We start from the raw sequence: 23,410 nt of genomic DNA on the forward strand, positions 1-23,410 counted from the left end.
ATAAAAACAATTTTGAGCATAAATTGCCACCACTGTCAAACTCATCCCCTTACAAGATCATTCATAAACTATAGACCTTTATTTATTTATTTTTTTAAATGATGGATCGATTTGAGTTATACGTTCTTTTAGAAAAGAACTATCCGATATTAAATTAGTCAAATCTCAAGTCTAATAATAAACTCTATAATATAAACCTTTGTTGCTACACCTATTGGAACGGATGACTTCTATGAATCCTTCCTATGTTTTATCTCTTGCTCGACAATCGCCATGGACAGCCTCTACTATTGTCTCTTTCTCGTATCTTGTCTTCATACCAATTGTTTTTTACGTTGACGGCTGTATCCATATGCTCGAATTTTCCGCCGGTCGCTCTTGATAACTTTCTTCATAGGTCACTTAAACTAAAAACTTATAATGAAAACCACAGAACATATATAGTCTCCATGGTTGTTTCACCTGAAACACGACATAAATGGGTAAACTAGGTCGTCTCAAGGCCTTCTTTTTTTCCGATCATGAAGCAATACCGGTGCACGTGCATCACCTTCCACCACCTGCTCCGGTGGCTGGTCAACTTACCCCAAAAGTGGCATTTTTAATGATAGGGTTTTGCCTTCCAAGCGCTGTTAGTATATCTTTCCAATCTCAGAAGACTCAATCCCAGAAATTTTTTTGTGTTGCTATCATATTCACCCTCACTTTTCTCTTCCTTGGCAAATTCACGAGTTCGAAATTTCCTAAAATTTCTCTAGCGCTCCAAAGATTCGGTTTATTGTTTGCAGCAACTGCGTTATTCTTGCACTTTATAATTCCATTGCCCTCAGTTCTCGAGTTTACCACCTGGTTGGCTGCGTATGCAATTTCGTATGTGGTGGGCATGTTGATCATCAAGCTCCTTGGACTATAGTAACCCGTGACATATTGCATTATTTTCATTACCCAGGTAAGATTAGCATAAATGATATTATATAGACAATTACTTCCATGTAAATTGCATTTGGAACAAAGCATGCTCCTCGTAGTTGTACTCATGGAGTCAGGAGGGATCTTTCAGTGTGTGTGAAGAATGAACTTGCGAGATTAGCCTTGTTTGTTGATTTGCAGCAGACTACTGAATTGAATTAGGTCAATTCAGCTTTGACTCAGATTAAACTGTTTTATTTAGAACAACAAATACAATTGTTAATAAAATTTATTTCCTTATTCGGTGTGATCCTATTGTGATCCAATTCTGATTGATTTGATCGATATAATTCTAATTTTATCTAAATTTGATTTGATATGATTCTAATTTGTTGTATATTTTTTTTATTTTATAGGATTAAGATATAATATTTAGTCAATAATAACCTTTCAATTTATAACCCAGTTCATAAATTTTAATGGAATCAGAGCGGTTATTATCCACCAGTAACTGCAGTTAGAAAAGTGACTTTTTTTTTTCAGCTATAGGATTTCATAGTTTTCAGCTTGTTTTGTGCAGCCCCATATTTTTTAAACTTTCGTTTCACCCCCCACTTTCAATATCTGTTTAGTGCTCTCCTCCCGGCCATCTCCGTCCTCCGTCTCCGGCTGCCTTCTCTGCCCAAGACCAAGCCGCCATCAGCCCAGCCTTTATCTTCGGCAATTTATCTCCCTTCTGACATGATGTTTCACCTGTGCAGTCAACATCGCGCATCTCTTCATATCCGTTGGGCATGTTGATTATCAAGCTCTTAGGATTAAAATAAACATGTGACATTATTTCATTTTTTTCATTACGCAGGCAAGATTAGCAATTTCCTGGTATGTTCTAAAGAATTACTTCCATGTAAACTGCATTTGGAGCAAAACACTTTCCTGGTAGTTTTATTCATGGAGTCGTGAAAAGGGATCTTTCAGTGCAATTGCGTGAACAATGAACTTGCAAGATTAATTTTGTTTGTTTGCAGCAGGCTACTGAATTGAAGTAGTTTTGATTTCAAGGTCAATTCAGCTTTGTCTGAGATTAAACTGTTTCGCTAGAAAAACAACAGTAACGAAGCAGTAAGATTTCATTAATACAAGTTAAGAAGGTAGAAGGAGAAGATGACGGACACAGGAAGGAATCTGGAGGGTAGATGATGAACATAAGATTTCATTAGCCAAAACTCGCCGTATCATCAACACAGAAGTCCACAAACTCCAGGCAGATCGACATATATGCTTTCATCCTAGTTTAGAATTTTTTTCTTTTTTTTGTAAGAAAATATTTACATTAAGCCAAAAGACTTATTCCCACCCAAGGTTTGGGGCAAACCTAAATCATTCCCGCTAACTTTTCAAAACCTAAATACTCATATGTCTATTAAATTTTGTTATTATTGTCAAAGGTAAAATTGATATTTAATAAAAATATTTTAAAAAATTTATCACATTTTTTCAGGTTTAAAGACTAACAAATTCTTCCACCTAAAATTTGAAAAATAAATATTTTTTCTTAGGATTTTTCCAGTCATCACTATCTATGACTAGAGACGACAACAACCTAGTTCTCTCCCCCTCCTGACTTCTCTCTCCATCCTAGTCCATCCTCGGTCATCACCAATCGACAAAATCAACTAACCAAGGCTCCCCTCTCATCTCGACAAAGACGATAATTTGTACAAGTTCTCTGTACATTTGTCATTTTCGTCGATCGGGTATGATCAAGAATGGAATGAGATTGATAGAAAAGTTGGGAAGGAGAGATAACACGGCTGTTGCTGTCTTCAACTGTTAGCAACATGGTTGGAAAAACCCTAGGAAAAAATATTTATTTTTCAAACTTTGAGTAAAAGAATTTGTTAGATTTTTAAACCTAAGGAAAATATGATAAATTTTTAGTTTTTTAAATATTTTTGTTAAATAACAATTTTATCACTGATAGTAACAACAAAATTTAACAAACGAATAAATATTTAGATTTTAAAAAATTAGCGGACATAACTTTGGGTTTGCATTAAACTTTGGGCAGGAATAAGTCTTTTGGCCTTTACATTACACCAAAAAAGAGCAACGAGATCCAAATATAATCTAAGCTCATCTTGCCAAGGAAGAAAAGCAAATTGACACTAAGTACAATCCATAGAAATAGCAAAAGAGCCTTAAACCAAGCTCTCTCTAAGCAAGATCCAGGCATCTCACCCAAAGTACAAAACCAAGATAACCCCCAATAAAAAGCCCATAGACCCGGCAGCCCCAAGCAAGGAGAAACAGCTGCACGAAGGTTCAAGGATACATTTAGTACTAACATCTTATGGAAGCACCAACTTGGCGAGGTAATTATCATCGCCAATGCTCACAATGACTGATCCATTAATGTTGAGGAGGGATTGAGACACATGATTCACCCAGACACATGATTTCCAATATTTTAATCATGCTTTTAGATATTACATCTATAAGCATATATTTTAAATCACAATCATGCCGAACCCTCTGTAACATGCTTCAGCAACCAAACCAGAACTTAAGATAATTAGATCGTCCGACTTACCTCACTTCCCGCAACATGCTTAATTTCAGAGGCTCTTTTTTTCTGTAACATGGGATAAGCACAATAAAACCTTAACTTCAACGCTTCGCCCCATATTATTTTGGTGGCCAAAGGACTTACTCCGGCCCAAATTTTGATACATTCCCAAAGTCACTCGCAAGATTTTCTATTACTATTTTGGTGGCCACGAGGTTTGAAAAAATTAAAGTCTTATCTATGTATCAACCGCTGTTAAAATTTTTTGTTAGAGATAAAAATAAAATTGTTATTGTACTAGTAGTATTAAAAAAATGTAAAATTCATTATATTTTTCCTCTAAGTTTTAAAAACTAATAACTTCATCCTGTTTAAAGTTTTATAACTTTGAAAAATCACATTCTCCTCTCCCACCCCACCCCACCCCACCCCACCCCACCCCACCCAAGGTTTTTTCCTTCATTTCATGGACCACCATTTTTGGTGCTGACAATCTCCTCTCTCCACCTTAAAACGTTGATCGACACATGACGAGGCATGAAGATTTTCTCTCTCTAGATCTCTTTGTCTCCGATGAAAAGATCAGTCTCTTGTCTTGATGAAGAGACTGTCTCTTCGTCTGGAGATCTCTTCATCCCAATCCCAGAAATTTCTTTGTGTTGCTCTCATATGTTTCCTCACTTTTCTCTTCCTTGGCAAATTACTGAGTTCGAAATTTCCTAAAATTTCTCTGGCGCTCCAATGATTTGGTTTATTGTTTGCAGCAACTGCGTTTTTCTTGCGCATTATAATTCCATTGCCCTCAATTCTAGCGTTATCCACCTGGTTGGCTGTCGACGAAATTTCCTTTCTGGTGGGCATGTTGATCAGCAAGCTCCTTGATTAAGCACGAGACATTACTTCATTATTTTCAATACCCAAGTAAGATTAGCATATATGGTATTATATAGACAATTACTTGCTTGAAAATTGCATTTGGTACAAATCATTTTCCTCTTAGTTGTATTCATGGAGTCTGAAGGGATCTTTTAGTGCGTTTGTGTGAAAAATGAACTTGCAACAACGGACAATGGACTACTGAATTGAAGTAGTTTTGATTTCAAGGTCAATTCAGCTTGGCCTCAGATTAAACTGTTTTAGTACAATAACGGAGTAGTAAAATTTCATTAAGACAAGTTAAGAAGATAGAAGGAGAAGACGATGGACATAGGAAGGAATCTGGCTTAAGTGATATGGTGGGTTTTTGCCAAAACTCGCCGTATCATCAACACAAAAGTCCACAAACTCTCGCCAAGATTAAAGAATTGGAGCGAAGGGTTATCTTCCTGTTTATGCTACTGTTCCTAGTCCGAATCCGATGGCTGGAACTGTTGCTCAATGTATTTTCAGAAAGTGCTCTACGGGTCAGATTGTTAGTTGCAAGGATTGCCAACGTAGCTTTGTATTCCTGTGCAAGAACTTGTAAGCCCTAACTCAGCAAGCTACAATCTTTTCAATGGTTAAAAGCTGTTAGTAGTTGAATTCAGGATCTGGATCATGCATATGGAACTTTGAGATCAAAACAATATTGGCCATGAGGTTTGAGTTAGGTAAAAGTATACCCCAGAGATTTCATAACACTTATAAATTCCTAAACAAACTTGAACAATATTATGTGTACACACTTTTAAATATAAAATTCAGCATATAGATGATATGTTAACATATAATTGGATATTATTTTATTCTTAATTCAAAATTACCAAATCACATAATGATATATTATCTATGTACACAATTATTAGTCAAGAGTGTGTATCTAAAATCAGCTTGATGTTTAAATAAGTTTTCTACATTTGACATTTCAAGCTAATGCCTTGAGCAAACTTTAATCCTCTAACAAACACATAGCAACAGAAGATCTATTAAACAAGGGGTCAAGTCAATTGAGAATGCGTAGACTTGTATCATTATTGTCCTTATATAGGTAGAGATAGATTTAAGAACGGTCAAGAGGGGTTTGTAGACCCGACCCCTCTTGAGTTTAAAAAATTTTATTACATTGAAAAATCTAAATAGATATGTTATCTATTTATCTTACGAACATTGTATGAATAGACATGCAATGTATCATTATTGTCTTTAATAGTTAATCACATTCAATATTACGTTCAACAATTACAAAAGACAAAATTACATTTGAAACATACCAATGTATATTACACCTACATAATAAATTTTTCTTTATCTTATGTATAATTGAGAGGATTTTTTAATATTTCTTTAACATTAGGGAAGATAAGAGATAATAACTCTATTTACATTACTAAGTGTGGAAATTATTTCGGGCTTTTTATTTTTTATCTTTTAAAATGAAGTATTGGGCTTCCCTTGATTTTAACCCAAAAAGCTTAACATTCCATACTTATTCCCACCCCAGGTTAGGTTTATTTGCAATCTTAAATATCGATTTTTTTGCTTACTCGTGATTTTAAAAGCTTAAAAATATATATTTTTTATTAAAATAAAAATAAAATTATTATTTAATAAAATATTTAAAAACTAAAATTTTATCATTTTTTTATTTAGTTTAAAATATTAACAATATCTCTTTATTGATAGTTTTAAAAAGTTATTTTTCTTTCTCTTATAATATTTATTTTTTCAATCACTATTTTTGGTGGATATCACCATCTCTAGCCCTATTCTCTCTCTCCTAAATTTTCTTTTCCCCTCAATTTATGTCATTATCCTCTTTGATTGTTTTTATTTTAGACAAAATTGATCGATACATATAAAAATAATATTATATACAACTATTTTTGACTTAAATTAGGTGTTATATTATATATGATTTTATTACACCCGTGTGTGTACAGGACAGATTATATTCGATAATATGCCAAATCAAATGCTTTGGATGTTTTGTTGTCTGTGGTCGGTAAGTTAAATGTCAACAATATGCACTAAACTAGCTCCAATAAGCGCACGTGTTAAACGTTTTAACGTATTTGTACATGTGATCAAATAAATCGAGCATTCAGAGTCAAATATCGGGAAAAAAAAAAAAAAACAGCACATTAATGAGTCGAAGGTGGTAGTTTATATATAAAATCGACTTTTTCGTGCTGCCAATTTTTGAATTCATTATGATAGGTGCAGTAATTAAAATATAATGTTGGATTCCGGCCTATAGAGGAAAAAGCACCGGCCATATCAAAGGTATTAGCCGCACAATTAATATTTAGGTAGAATAATATTATGTGTATATATATATATACATATATATATATATATATAATTTAGATATATATAAATCATATATTATTATGTAATTAAGTATTATTATATCTTTAATTTAAAATTATTTAATATTAAAAATAATTAAATATGTTATGATCAAATTCTATGAAATTTGTAAATAAAAATTTATGTACCTAAAGTAATATTTGATGAAGCTTCTTCGAATACGGCGTAAGGTATCGACGTTAGTCTATTTCCATGATGTCATTTGTCCACGTACTGATTTTCAATTAGAGAGATAAAATCTTGCATTACATTGGTAGGAGAAGAGGGAAGAGTTCTTTTCTCTAGAAAAATAACGTTATGTTTTCATAGGAAGGTAGTTTGGACAATTTATATATGTCCAATTGTCTCTTATAATTGCCTTTGACAGTTATATTAAATCGAGTTAGGTCGACCCATTATGAGTAGATTCAGATCTAATATTTAATCATATGATAATATATTATATGTATATCTAAATTATATATAAAAAATATATACGTATAATTATATTGATTTAGGTATTACATTGGTGGTTGCAACCTATATGTATCCCTCCTCTTTTTCTTTACATTGTACAATTACCTCCTCCTCGCTTTTAATACAAATAAGCATCTCTCTTTCACTTGTGCTTTGTTCCTGAAAGCTTTATATATTCTTCTTTCTTTATCATTTTGTCTCCACTTATTAAAATTTACAACACTTTTTATATTTTTCTTTCAAGTAGTTCATCAAATTCAATATCTATAGGTAAAAAATTTATAATTACAGTTACCTTATTCCATTTTAACTCTTGCATGCATATGCATGAACTTCTTTTATCCACGTAACTTCTTTATGTATATTTAATTTTACCAAAGTTGATTGCTTATGAACCCCCACGCCCTACATTCACGAATTCATTTTATTCATGCTATAAATGAAAAAAAGTAAATTGGATGATCATTTCATTACTAAAAGAGATGTTCATATACAATCATGAGAGTGCAATACATAAGGAAAACAAATATATTATTTTAAACAAATACAATATATAAGGAAAAAAATTCAAGTTATGAAATCTCATGAGACCTTGATACTAGGGATGGCAATGGGCAGGGGCGGGGAGGGGATCTCAATCCCCATTTCCGTAAGGGATATCAATCCTTATCCCCAGTTTATCCTCGCTATGAGGATGAAAATGATTTCTCATCTCCTCTTCGCAAAAAAAAATCCCCTCCCTATTTTCAATGGAAAAAATTCCTTTTTCGTCCCTACAAAAAAATCTCTTCTTTATACTTTATAAACACAATATAAATATATTAAATAACAAAATTAAGTAAAATTAATCTATTATTTTAAATATCACAAATATAATATATTAACTACTTTAATATGTATAACAAAAACTTAAATAAATTATAAAAATATATTAGTATTTTAAATAAATATATTAATATAAAGAGATTGGGAAAGGAAGAGACGGGACTGGGAGGAGACACATGTATCCCCATCCCTGACTCATTCTTGATTACGAAGATTTTTTTATCCTAATTTACTTTTATTTTTTTATTAGAGAATTCTCTTTCTGTTAGGATCAGTGAGAATCGAAACTCCTAAAATTAAACCCAAATTCCCATCCCTCCTTGATACCATATTACAAATTAAAAAAAGGGATATTAATTAAAATAGGCAAAAAATTTTTCGCTTATACCTTTTTAGGCAAACACACAGTAGTTTTACTTTTATAAGCAAATTTTTTTATAACTCCAAAAATACCCTTCCAGCCCTGTAGCTATAGGCACTGGAAGAAAGGTCTGGTGCGCGCGGTGCATGCGGAGTGCGCGCAGTGCGCGCGGTGCGTGAGGAGTGCGAGCAGTACGCGCGGTGCGTACAGAGTGCGCATACCCTCATATATATATATATATATAAAAACAGAGTGTGGGGGTGCGCACAGTGCATGCAGTGCGCGCACCCTTTCTTATATATATATATTAAATAATATAATATAATATTTAAAAAATATATTAAATAAATATATATTAAATATTATAATATTTATTTTATATATAAATATTTATTTATTATATTTTTTAAAATATATATATATATATTAAATAATAAATAAATAAATATATATTAAATATTATAATATTTAATATAATATATATAAATATTAATATTAATTTTTAAATATATATAATAATATAATATATATTTATTATATTATAATATTATATATAATATATATTTAAAAATTATTATTATTATTATTTATGTATATTATATTAAATATTATAATATTTAATATATATTTATTTATTATATTATATTATTATATATATATATATATAAAAGAAAGTGCGCATGCAGTTAATTATATATATTATATGAGGGTGCACGCACTCTGTACGCACTGCACACTGGCACGCACCGCACACCGTACGCACCGCGCGCACCGCACGCACTACGTATGCACGGTGCGCACTGCGTACGCACCGCGTGCACCACACCTTCCTTCCAACGCCTACAGCTACAGGGCTGGGAGTGTATTTTTGGAGTTACAAAAAAATTTGCTTATAAAAGTAAAACTACTGTGTGTTTGCCTAAAAAAGTATAAACGAAAAATTTTTTGCCTATTTTAATTAATATCCCTTAAAAAAAATGAACTGGATGATAATTTTATTATTAAAAGAAATGTTTATACAAATCAATAGTACAATCCTAAAGGAAAATAAGTTATTAAATTTCATGATTTGTGCAAGAGTCAATCCTATAATCATGAAGAATATTGCCTATAAATTCAATCTTTCATATTACTGTTAAAAGAGATTGAGAATCAAAGAAGTGTGGATTCCAATCCGAGTTGAAGAGATTGATTTGATGACATTTGGGTGGCAATTATTGATGGAGATGTGTTGAAGACAAGTGTTCGGCTTGTAAGTTGTGACATGACAGGAGGGAGAAGAGAGGGAGAGGCATAAAGGGCAAAGCCAGCTGGTTGGGAACAAGATTCTGTACGATTTGGAAGAGCCATTTTCAAAGAGAAAAGACATTGTTTTGCCACTAAATAAAATATTGTGTATTTATACCAAATTTAAATATATAAATTATTTTGTTATATAATTAAATAATTTTAAATTAAAAATAAAATAATATTTAATTATATAATAATATATTATTAATATATTTAAATTATATACTAAATATATATAATATTATTTTATCAATATAATTATTAAGGATGACAATAAAAAGAAGAGGTGAGAGAATCTCAATCCTCGTCCTTATTTTTATAAGAGATATCAATTCTCATCTTTAGTTTGTTTTCATTATGAGGATGAAAATGATTGTTCATTCCCTCCTCATGAAGAAAAATTTCTTCTTCATTCCCTCCTCGTCCTCGCAAGGAAAAATCCTCTTCTCGTACGCATAAGAAAAAATCACTTTCTTATACCTTTTAAATATAATATAAATATATTAAATAATAAAATTAAATAAAATTAAAACCAACATACTATTTCAAATGTAACAGATATAATATGTTACTCACTTTAATATGTACAATAAAAATCTAAATAAATTTAAAAAATATAAATAAATATAAAAATATATTAGTATTTTAAGTAAATATATTAATATAGAAGGGGAGAGATAAGAGTGACGCAAAGAAAGGGCAGGGAAGGGAGGAGATATATTTATCTCTATCTCTAGCTCATCTCCAATTACAGAGAGATTTTTTATCCTTATCCTCATTTCTTTTTTTATTTCTATCAAAAAATTTTCTCTCTATTAAAATAAAAAAGGTTAAAACCCTTAAAATGGGGCAAAATTCTCATCTCTAACACTCACCAGGGATAATGTTGTCTCAGCTGCCCCAAGTTTCATCAGCCTAGCTGCTGCAGCTGGACAACCTGCAAGCAACTTATAGATTTGAAATTGTAGTGAAGTGTAGGGTGAAAAAGTAAACCAATATTAAATAGCTACCCATATCATTACTGAAAAGATCAGAAAATTTCACATTAGAGATGGACAATTTTTAACGGTTAATCCAACACAATATGATATGAAAAAAAAGGGATACGAGTTGAATTTTTTTTTTATATAAAATATATCATGGGTTAATATGACACAATTTAGAATTAAATTAAATTTTATTAGGATGGACACAAAAATAACTCAAACTGATCAGAATATTTAGAGAAATATTACAATAGTAGAATTTGTTATAAATAGATTAAAAAAATGTGGAAAAACAAGTATCAACTAAAGTTACATTCCTTATATATTATATATAGTTATATTTTTATATAACTTAATTATTCTTAATTTTTATTCAAAAGTTTTATTTTATAATAAGTAGTGAGAATGAAATTTATTTACTATTCTTATTAACGTATTTTAAAAGTAACAAAATAAAATATTATATTATATGTTTTGTTAATAATGAGTTAAAATAATTTGAAAAAAAAATTAACCGTAAAAAGAATTCAGAAGAATGAATACAATAAATAATTTTAAATCAATTTAAATATAATTTAATTTAAAAATAATTTAAAATTTTTGATACAATTCTAATACAAAACATGACCAAATTCAAACTAATATGGTATAAATACCACCAAGAGAACTATCGGGTCTAAAATGGAAGCTAGGCCGACCTTAGTGCGAAGAGGCAGGAACTTGATTTGGGTGGGGATTGTGTAGGATTGTCATAATGCAAGGCTTTTCATGTCTGGTGCAAGGCAGTATGTCCCACAAATCCACCTGCTTTGCTATCAGTATTCCGTACAGATTTTTTTCCTTTATCCATTCATTTTTCTCACCAACCTTTTACCATTTTATTCTCTCTTTTTATCTCTCTTCAAATCGTTTTCTATGGTGGATCGGATGGATAAATCACACCATAATAATAATTATTTATTAGGTAAATTAAAATTTATAATTATAATAAATATTTAAATTTAAAAAGTTTTAAATAATTTTAATATTTTATTAATTTTATTAATCTATATGCCTCATAATTTTAAGATATATATTGTTTGGGGTGATTTTGAGTGAACAAGAAGAGCCATTATATATAGAGAGAGATAGTCAGACAGATATAATGTTTTTACGTATTCATCTTTCTTTCTTTATTGGGTCCTCTTAGATTAAAAAAATTAATAGTTTAATACCTTTTTTACGGTTAAGAAAAGGGGATAAATTTATATATTTTGGGTAGTTTAGCTGAGGGAATTATACTATTATTTTGGTAATATATTTTTTATTATTTATATTATTTAATTTAATTTATAAATAATAAAATATTTTAATAATCTTTTATTATTAATGGTGATATAACAGATAATATAATAAATACTCTTGTTATTACCTTTAACTTAAATATTTAAATATTATTTAAGTAATTTTTATTATATTTTATTACAATTATGTTCTTATTTGTTACTTTTTTAAGAAAAAATAATATCATTTTTAATAACATAAAAAATATTTTAGAATAATTATAATCATGACATTTAAGTCAAATAATATTTTAGTATTCTTTATTCCCTCTAATCAAACATAATAATTATTTATACTTATTAATTTTTACTAAATTTTATTAAATATAGTAATAATTTATACCCAATATAAATTATTTATAATAAAATTATCAAAACCATTATATAACGGGTAATCTTTCATTTTTTGTAATAAAATATTATCAAAATCAAATATACCCTATGAGTATATAAAATGAATACATAATTAATGTGTCATTATATTATTAAATGATTTTAAATTAAAGATAAAATAACATACAATCACATGATGACACATTATCTGTATACTCATTCTGTATACTCAAAGTGTATATATGTAATAGTGCTCTTAAAAAATTAGTATTTTAATATATCGAAAAATAATAAAACTATGTGCAAACATTTTTTAGCACACAATATGATATATAAATGATATGTTTCTTCATATGATTGAGTGATTTTGAATGAATAATAAAATAAAATCCGATCACATAATAATACATTAGCTATATAACCAATTCTATACTCAAAAATATAGTCATACGCTGAATTTTCTCAACCTACTTGTGCAACATCCCTGATGCATCATTTCAAGGATCAGTTGTGTATGCGCTATGTCATATCACTCTAGTCATGGACAAGAAGAACCATTGTATATAGAGAGAGACAGACAGACAGACATAATACTTTTACGTATTCATCTTTCTTTCTCTATTGGGTCCTCTTAGATTAAAAAAATTAATAGTTTAATACATTTTTGGGGTTAAGAAAAGGGGATAAATTTATATATTTTGGATAGTTTGGCTGAAGAAATTAAACTATTATATTTTTTATCACTTATATTATTTTATTTAATTTATAAATAATAAAATATCTCAATAATTTTCTATTATCAATGATGATATAACAGATAATATAATAAATAATTTTATTATCACTTTTAACTTAGATATTAAAATATTACTTAAGTAATCTTTATTATATTTTATTACAATTATGTTCTTAATTGTTAACATAACAGGCATGCTTGTGCAACATCTCGATGTATCGTCTCAAGGATCAGTGGTGCATGCGCCATGCCATATCATTAGTAGTTATCCAAAGTTCTATCACAACTTCTAATATGAGCTCGTGACAATATACACAAAGTATTATTTATAGAAAAAATTCAAAATACATAACTTCTAAAATTTTCACCGACCCTTTTTAGATATCTTATGTATTTTATTTTTATTGAATTTTAACTTCTTTATATAGTTTCTCTGCACCTGCCACAGATCTATTAGTGAAATAATATTGATAATGAGCAAAGAACACAAACCCTAAACACATATGAATACAGAAGTAATATCGTTGGCAATGCTGGATTCTTGCTGTCGATTTTTGAAACCATTATGGAAGACGCATTAATTGAATATAATGTTGGATTCCTTGCCAAGGGAAGAAAAGCGCCGTGGCCATATGAAAGGCATCGGCTGCACAATTAATATTTAGGCAGAGTAAGTATAGGATGAAAAAGTGGACCAATATTAAATAGCCACCCATGTCATTACTGGGGAGACCAGAAAATTTTGCATTAGAGATGGATTCATTGAACAAATATGGTATGATATAAAAAAATGAGTAAGAGTTGAATTTTTTGATACGAAATTTAACATGAGTTACTCTGACATAATTCGGTATTGAATCGAATTATGGTATGATTAATATTAAAATAATTCAAACTAATTTAAACTGATCAAAATGTTTAGAGAAATATTATTATAATGAAATTTGTTACAGACAAATTATTATAATTATTAATATATTTTAAAAGTCTAAATATATAGTTTTTTAATCAATTATAAATAAAATATTATATTACATTATGTATTTTATTAATAATAAATTAAATTAATTTGATAAAAAATTAAAACATTAAAAAACCTTAAGAGAATAAATACTATAAATAATTTCTAATAAACTCAAAAGATGCCAAACCATATTTGTTAAACCTAGACAGGTTTAAAAAGTTAGATACAGTTCTACTACAGAACAGATTAGGGTTGGGGATCTTTGGTCTGAAATTCAAACTCATATGATATAAATACGGTCAAATGAATCTGGTCTAAATTGGAGGCTAGGCTGACCCTATTGCGAAGGGCCAGGAACGTGATATGCGTAGGGATTGTGTAGAATTGTCTTAATCCAAGGCTAAATCCTTAAAATCGTCTTCATGTCTGGTGCAAGGCAATATGTCCTACGAATCCAGCTTGCGTATCTATGTTTTGCTATCGCTATTCTGAATAGGATAAATTAAACTTTCATAAATATATTGAAGATTTAAATTCGGAAAAAGGGTTATTTCTCATCCAAATTTTAGTTTTATCTCAAAAATATATTTATTTTTTATAAAAAACTTAAATACCTTTTCAAAGTTTAATATGTTTAGACCCATCACAAATTTTCATGTTAGGGTTAAAAATAAATTCGTCATTTTATCAATAATATTAAATAATTAAAATTTTATCTTAGTTTTTTCTCTTTAATTTGAAAAACTAACATTTGTCGCCTAAATTAAGTTTTAAAAAAATTGTTTTTCCCTCCTAAAATGCAGTCACTTTTTCTAACAACAACAAAGAAGTTTTCGTCCAGAGATCGATCACCTCTGGAAGACGATGACCTCTAGACAACGATCATCATCCAAGAAGGATGACCGTTGTCCAAGATGGACGACGATTGTCACTCTCCCTCTAACGACATCATCGCTAGTGGCTGGAGGGAAAGTAAAAAAAAAAATTAGGGATTTGGGGGGTGAAAGTCACTTTTCAAAGTTTAGAGATGAGGATAAAAGTTAATTTTTAAAATCGGAAGGAAAAAATAAGATAAAATTATATAACTGAACTATAAATAGTAAAATGACAGTTTTATCCCTCTATTTAAACGAGAACTTAACGATTGTTTATAGATGAGTGGATGTTTGAGTTTTTCATCAAACGTGAATATACTTTTGAGAGCAGATTAAAAATTGGACGAGAAATAGTTGTTGTTCCTTTAAATTTAGATATTTTTATTGAAAATTTTTAAACTTTACCAATTTTACTACTCCTTATAATTTATATTATAACTTTGAAATATATATATAGTTTGGCATGATTTTTAGTGGACAAGGAGACCCATTATTTATATACACACACACACACAGATGCTTTTACATATTCTTTTTTCTCTCTTGGAATGCTGGGTCACTCTTGGGTTTAGGGTTAAAAAATTTAATTAAATTATGTAAATATATTTTAAACCATTTTGGTTGAGGAAACTGAAATAATTCTTTAATAATATATCTTTTAGTATTTATATTATTTTGTTTAATTTATTAGTAATAAAAAATTTCGATAAACTTCTATTACTGATAGTAATGTAATAGATTATATAATGGATACTCTTATTTATCTTAGATATTAAAAGATTACCGTAGTAATCTTTATTATATTTTATTACAATCATTTCTTAATTGTTAATTTTTTTTGGGAAAAATAACCTCATTTTCAATTAATATAATATATAAAATAAAAAATATTTTAGAATAATTATAACCATGAGCATAATTTTATTTTATTATCTTTAATTAAATACAATAATTATTTATACTTATTAATTCTTATCAAATTTTATCAATATAGTAACAATTTATACCCAATATAAATTATTTATAATAAAATTATCAAAACCATTATCAAACAGGTAATTTTTCATTTTTTATAATAAAAATTATCTAAACCAAACACACCCTTTTAAGTATACAAAATAAATACACAGTTGATACGCTATCATGTTATTGGGTGATTTTAAATTAAGCAATACTATGTGTACCCATTTTTTATACATAATTTATGTACACAGTAATGTGTCATTATGTAATTAAGTGATTTTAAAACATATATCATCATATAATAAAGAAATATTCAATCACATGATAATACCTCATCTGTATACATAAATTATGTATAAAAAATGAGTATACATAGTTTTATTGTTTTAAATTAAAGATAAAGTAACACACAATCATATGATGATACATCATCTGTGTACTTATTTTGTGTACTCAAAATATATATATATAGCATTACTCTTAAAAAACTAGTACTTTAATATATTAAAAAACAATAAAAATATGTACACATAATTTTTGTTATACAATACGATACATAAACAATATATATAATCACATAATTGAGTGATTTTTAGTGAATGATAAAATAATATTTAATTATATAATATATATCATTTATATAACTAATTATATACTAAAAAATATGTACACAAAATATTGTTTATAGAAAAAAAATCAAAATATATAACTTCTAAAATTTTCATTGCCCTGATGAGATTTCATTGTTTCTTAATTTACCCATATATTTTACTTTTATTGAATTTTAACCTCCCTATACTGTATCTCTGTACCTGCCACAGTTGATCAATTAGTATAATAATATTGATAATGAACAAAGAACACAAACACAAAAGCCACACATGAATACAGAAGTAATATTGTCGGCAATAAGTTGGTGGAAGCAATTGATCATATAAGGTAGGAGTAATATATCTTAATTGACCCAAATGTTAGTACAATTAAAAAATATTAAAATATTTAAAAATAAGGTTTGAGTTTGAATTATTTTTATATTTGTCAAAAGTCTGATTACTGTATCTCAGATTTATCCTTTCAGCCAATGCAAGTGGGTCTCAGCTAAAAATGAAAATTTCTTAATCAACTTAACTCTTACTTAAAATTAATTAAGTATTATTTTTGATTTAGTACTACATGCAGTTTCAGCCAATCTACAAAGCTCAAAGGCAATGCCAGAAACAAGAGGGTAAAGGAGAAAATATGGTCTATTTTATTTTGCCTATCCTGACATTATTTGTCTCTACCTTGGAGTCACTTCGACCAGAAGCTCTTTCAGAAGCATGCTCTTCTTTCTCTTCATGATTTTTTCCATGTTGAGCCTTTTGCCTTTCCATTTGTCTTTTAGCTTTCTTGCCTGAGCTGCCGTCAACCTCCACTTTTTCAACATGCTTGAAATGGCGAACGCTCTCTCCATTTCCATATGGATAGCTAGGGCCAGAAGCTGCATCAGAAGCCATGGAATCATCACTGTCAGCATCATCGTCGTCGTCGTCTCATCATCATCACCACCTTCTGTTTCATCATTATTATCACTACCATTATCATCAGTATCATCAGTTTGTTCTTCATCATCATGATCAGAGCCAATATACATGGTCCAACCAGATTCACAGCTGTTACATTCTTCACCTGATCCTCCAAACACGTTGGAAGACTCCATTGGTATAACAGCCAAGAAGAAGAAGCTGAAGAAGAACGAGAAGTTTGAATAGAAAATTAAGGGTATAAATTTATTTAGACACCTGAGTAAACCAGTTATGCCTTAACTGACCTAAAACATCTTTCTTTTATAAATGAAAAAATTCACATAATGAGAAATACTAAATATATACAATTTTTTTATATATAATTTAAGTACATAGATAATATATCATCATGTGATTGATGTTGTTTTATTTTTAATTCAAAATTATCGAATTATATGATAATATATCAATTATATATTTAAATTATGTATTAAAAATATGTATAAATAATTTTATTATTAAAACTAAATACTCACACAAACACAAAATTTATAGCGGACTAGAAATAAATACTCACACACAAGCACAAAATTTATGGTGATTCAGTCCAAGAAAAATTACTAGTCCCTTTTCACGCCTCACAAATTGACTCTCTCTCTACGTCTCTTTCTAATGGTACGATCACATTTACACGAACTTTCACATGGGATCTAATGAACATGCGATGAAGGTTTCTTTTTTAAGCAATTTTTTCAAAGTTTCATATGCATAACGAATATTTAAACTTAGATTATCTCCTTTAAAGTCCTAATATTCCACTAATCATGTTATTGTTGTTCTTATATAGTAAATGAATGAAGGAGTAAAAGAACTATTAAGAGATTAGTAAAGTCAGAAAAATGTTGGTATTCTATCTCTATTAGCCTTAGTTATTGCGCGTGTGTATTTCTGTTTTGTATATAAAGTAACACTTGTAATTAATTTCAATTAATGAAAACAATAAAAAAGATTTAGTATTTTTTTTTTGTAACCGAAGATTCCGTTCGTATTAGTTGCCTGAATAAACCAGAGACATAATAATCATACTTACAATTATTGTACCATGTGGTTGTTTATCTTCAATCTTACCCTTATTTTCAATGTTCGCCTTCAACCTTACCTTTACTTTAAAATGCTCATGTTCAACCTTGCCCTTATTTTTCTCTCAAACTTTCTTCATTTTCTCTTGAATACTCTCAGGTTCCTTTCCTATTCTTAATTATATTTCTTAAAAAAATAATCATATGCAAACATGTTGGAAAAAAACCTATATTATAATTAAAAAACTAATTTGACTCTAACTAAACTCTACAACCCTAATATTAAATGGAGAAGGGATAACTCTCATTGATCTCCTGAAAATAAATCTGAAGACCATTAATTCTCTGACTTCAGCCAGCAGAAGACAGCTACAAGCTGTGAAAGAGAGCGAAACCCATCTAAAAACCAAAGGCATAAATACAAGAGTTCCTTCAATTTGAAAGGACATGGGGTTGTTCACTTTGTCATTGATTAATAATAAAAAGAATGCTTTTAAGTGTAAACACAGATGGCTCATTCTGCAAAAACTAGAGAATATAAGACCCACATGGTTTAAATAGATGCAGGAGAGGAGAGATTGAGAAAGACCTCCTTCACTAACCTTCCATTTCCATTTCCATTTCCTTTTCGTTTAAAATGTAAAGTCTTTTTACCTGATAAATCATATAAACCACCCAACTGGAGCTTCAGGTTTTAGGTTTCAGATTTTTTTTTTTTATTAGCGAAAAAACTTTATTTGAGTTAGACAATTTTTTTAAGAGAGGGAGAAAACTGATCACATAAAATAGGTAAAATATCATATCTAATAATTAACCTCAAAATCATTAAATCAAACAAGTTAATATGATTTTGATCTTTTAATGGTAGTTCTTGGGTTTCAGGGACTAGGACACCGAAACAGAGTGAAATAATAGTGATCAGACAGATAACTTCCAGAATTTATTCCGTGTATCTTATCTGGATTCTGAAATGACCTTTTTTGTCACATATGATACGAACTTATCCGCAATCGTTTTGAACTTCAATTTGAATTGTTGTTGGTTTTGCTTCTTCCATCACAACTTCAACATTAATTTATCCCATGTCGAAATTGCAAGCTACGTACGCCAGTTTGTCCTCGACATTTCACCAGTCCATTTACTGTGCTGCTTTGACTCTTCCTGTTGCTGATCATGCTCTAGGTGCTCCTCCAGGCAAGAAACCAAAGAGAGGGAAGCCAGGGCAAACTCATCACTTTGTATTCACAACTGAGTTTTGCTCAAATCTGACAGGTTTTAAACCAAATAGCTAGGAATGACAAAAAAATACAAAGGGATAACTATCCAGAATCACCTACTATATTTTTCACCTTGAATTTCACCATGTACAAACTTGTTAATATCCACGTATACTTGCCTTGTTTATTATGTGAGAGAATAAGGTTGAACTGTCGTATAGCAAAAATGTCAGTTTTTAAAACTAAAGAAAAATATAAAAACTGTAATTTCATGGAAAATGTCGGAAGATCTTTACTTCTATGATACCATAAAGAATTTGTGAATCTAATAAATATTATTGATGAAATACTGTATAATATATATAGTATTTGAGTAGTATTATGTACACAAACTATAACATATTATTGTGTGATTAAGTGTTATTTTATGTCTAATTTAAAATTACTTAATCATATAATGATATGTCATCATTTATACACAAATTTGTGTACACTGTTTTTTCACATAGTTTTGTTTATAATATTACAATTTAGTATGAAATGGAATTATAATTCTATGAAATAAGAAAAATGATGTGCAAACAAATCAAAATCATATCAAATCGGATCAAAAATATATATTTCATTTAAAAATGTGATCGTGCCATTGTGACTAACAAGTATTCTAAATCATTTGTCCAAAGATGATATGTTATTATATGATTATTATATAATAACATCATTTACATACTCAAAAGTGTGTGCGTATAATCGTGACTCAGAGTGCGATTTATACCTAAAATACATATTATAACGATATTATATGCATATACTTTTGAGCACATAATTCAAATATAAAATAAAGAAAAACGATTATATTCTAAATTTTGAGGATGCTAAATTAATATAAAAAAATATCCCAAATATATGATAAGAAAAAAAACACTACCAGAAAAAAAAAAAAAAAATTGTCACCATTGTCAAACTCATCCCCCTGATTAGATGATCCATCAACCATAGGCCTTTGTAGCTGCAACATTGGAGCAGATAACTTCTATGAATCCTTCCTTTTTTGGTCTCTTGCTCGACAATTGCCATGGACCGCCTCTACTTTTGTCTCCTGTCGGTCTGTAACAAATCTTGTCTTTATACTAATTGTTTCTTCCGTTGGCGGCTGTATGTATACGCTAGAATCTTCCGCCGGCCGCTCTTAAAGTAAGAACTTATAATGAAAACCACGGCACTTACATGGTCTCCATTATTGTTTCACTTGAATCACGACATAAATGGGTAAACTACGTCGTCTCAAGGCCTTCTTTTTTTCCGATCATGAAGCAATAGTGGAACACGTGCACCAACTTCCACCACCGGCTCCGGTGGCTGATCAACATACCTTAGAAGTGACATTTTTAATGATAGGGTTTTGCTTTCCAAGCGCTGTTGTAATATCTCTCCAATCTCGGCGGACTCAATCCCAGAAATTTCTTTGTGTTGCTATCGTATTCTCCCTCACTTTTCTCTCCCTTGCCAAATTACTGAGCTCGAAATTTCCTAAAATTTCTCTAGCGCTCCAACGATTGGGTTTATTGTTTGCAGCAATTGCGTTTTTCTTGCGCATTATAACTCCATTGCCCTCAATTCTCGCGTTATCCACCTGGTTGGTTGTCTGTGGAATTTGCTTTCTGGTGGCCGTGTTGATCAGCAAGCTCTTTGATTAAACACGAGACATTATTCCATTATTTTCAATACCCAGGTAAGCTTAGCATATATGGGAAGTGTACACATTTATTTTGTACACAATTTGATATATAGATAATATGTCATAATGTGATTAAATATTATATTATATTTAATTCAAAATCATTCAATCACAAAGTGAAACATTATTTGTGTACCTAAATTATATACAAAAAATATATCCATATAATTTGATTGATAAGGTATTATACAAGCAATTATTTCAATGTAAATTGCATTTGGTACGGAACATTTTCCTCGTAGTTGTATTCATGGAGTCAGGAGTAGTGTTGGATTTGAGTTGAGTTAAGCTCAAATTTAGCTCGACTTGAGAGGAGACAAGCTCGAGCTCGTATCATAGGTGTTCAAGCTTGGCTCGATTAAGAGAAGTCAAGTTGGAACCGAGCTTTGAGTTCAATCTAATTGTAAAATGATGTCATTTTGATGTATATTAGTAAAAAAAAAAATCGTTTTAAAGCAATTAATATCAAATTTTTAAAGCTCAAGAACTTGACGAACTGAACACCCCCAAAGCTCGAGCTCTAGCTCAAGTTCGAAAAAATTGAACTCTCAGGCTTAAGCTTATTTGAATCAAGCTTGAAAAAGCTTTATTTGAATCCAACCTTAGTTGAGAGGGATCTTTTAGTGCATTTGTGTGAAGAATGAACTTGCAACAACAGACTACTAAATTGAAGTAGTTTTGATTTCAAGATCAATTCACCTTGGCCTCAGATTAAACTGTTTTAGTACAATAACGGAGCAGTAAGATTTCATTAAGACAAATTAAGAAGATAGAAGGAGAAGACGATGGACATAGGGAGGAATCTGGCTTAAGTGATATACATGGTGAGTTTTAGCCAAAACTCGCCGTATCATCAAACACAGAAGTCCACAGACTCGCCATAGATTAAAGAATTGGAGAGAAGGGTTTTCTTCCTGTTTATGCTACTGTTCCTGTCAGAATCTGATGGCCGGAATTGTTGCTCATTGTGTTTTCAGAAGGTGTTCAACGGGTCAGATTGTTTGTTGCAAGGATTGACAACATAGCTTTGTATTCCTATGTAAGAAGTTGTAGTTGCTGTTGACTTTTTAAGCTGAATGCGATACAACTGCTTTGTACCAAATGCAATGTACCCCTCAAGCCAATTGATCTCAAACAATTTTTAGATGAGTTTGATCAATTTGAATTCGAATTTGAACAAGTTCATCCAATTTGAACATCTCCTAGTTTTAAAAAACAAACAAAATCTTTCAGTTTAAATTTAGTTTAAATTCAAATTAGAGTTGAACGGAACTGAATCAAACAATCAGTTCGCATCTAACCCCATGCATAGGCATGCACTCGTCATGCACGTTAGTGTACCCCTAAAATTTTCATATATGGAATGTTATTCGCTTATCTTACATAGTATTGTATGAATGGATATGTGTTTTTATACACAATCATTCATCGTTTTAAAATTTCTTTTTTACCACTTAGTCACAATCAATATTAAACTCAATGATTACAAAAAGATAAAATTACTTTGAAATATGCTCGTGGGTGTCACAGTTAGACAATCAAATTTTTAGAATCTGATGCGTACCTAAGTGGAAATTTTTAATATTTCTTAAACATAAGGAGAGATCAGAGATAATAACTCTATCAATAAAACTATGTATAACTTTGTATGCAAATAACGATATATTATCATATGATTAAATATTATTTTATTTCTAATTTTTAACTATTTAATTACATAATAATATATTATTATTTATATATAAAAATTATATATATAACACTACTCTACTCTATTTACGTTACAAAAGTGGAGGGTATTCGGCCTTTAATTTTTCCCTCTCTAAAATGAAGTATTGGGCTTCTGTTGATTTTGACCCAGAAAGCTTAACATCAGTTGGAGAGGAGGCCTCAGCTCCTCCGTAAGGTTCCATTAAACTTAACAAGTGAAAGCAATTTTGAAACTAATGTCTTTAAGCGATAAACATTAAATCAATGGCAGGAAAGAGTAGCAC

The 23,410-nt window shown here is 29.7% G+C and overlaps 1 protein-coding gene across 1 annotated transcript; it reads right to left on the minus strand.

Moving 5' to 3' along the window:
- Nucleotides 1-16,969: 16,969 nt before the first annotated feature.
- Nucleotides 16,970-17,734, minus strand: LOC123204961 (protein SUPPRESSOR OF PHYTOCHROME B 5-like). The gene is made up of 2 exons (XM_044621786.1): nucleotides 17,453-17,734; nucleotides 16,970-17,408 (listed from the first exon to the last, which is right to left on the minus strand). The coding sequence occupies exons 1-2, from the start codon at nucleotides 17,574-17,576 to the stop codon at nucleotides 17,122-17,124; spliced, it is 411 nt and encodes a 136-aa protein (XP_044477721.1). The 5' UTR covers nucleotides 17,577-17,734; the 3' UTR covers nucleotides 16,970-17,121.
- Between the last annotated feature and the right edge of the window lie 5,676 nt (nucleotides 17,735-23,410).

This window comes from Mangifera indica, chromosome 20, assembly GCF_011075055.1.
Source record: "Mangifera indica cultivar Alphonso chromosome 20, CATAS_Mindica_2.1, whole genome shotgun sequence".
NCBI classification, from domain to species: Eukaryota; Viridiplantae; Streptophyta; class Magnoliopsida; order Sapindales; family Anacardiaceae; genus Mangifera; species Mangifera indica.

Coding starts and splice junctions, on each gene's coding strand:
- LOC123204961 (XM_044621786.1), bottom strand. CDS start 17,576: ATGGAGTCTTCCAACGTGTTTGGAGGATCAGGTGAAGAATGTAACAGC. Junction 17,409..17,452: donor TGATGATACTGATGATAATG/GTAGTGATAATA, acceptor GATGATGATGAG/ACGACGACGACGATGATGCT.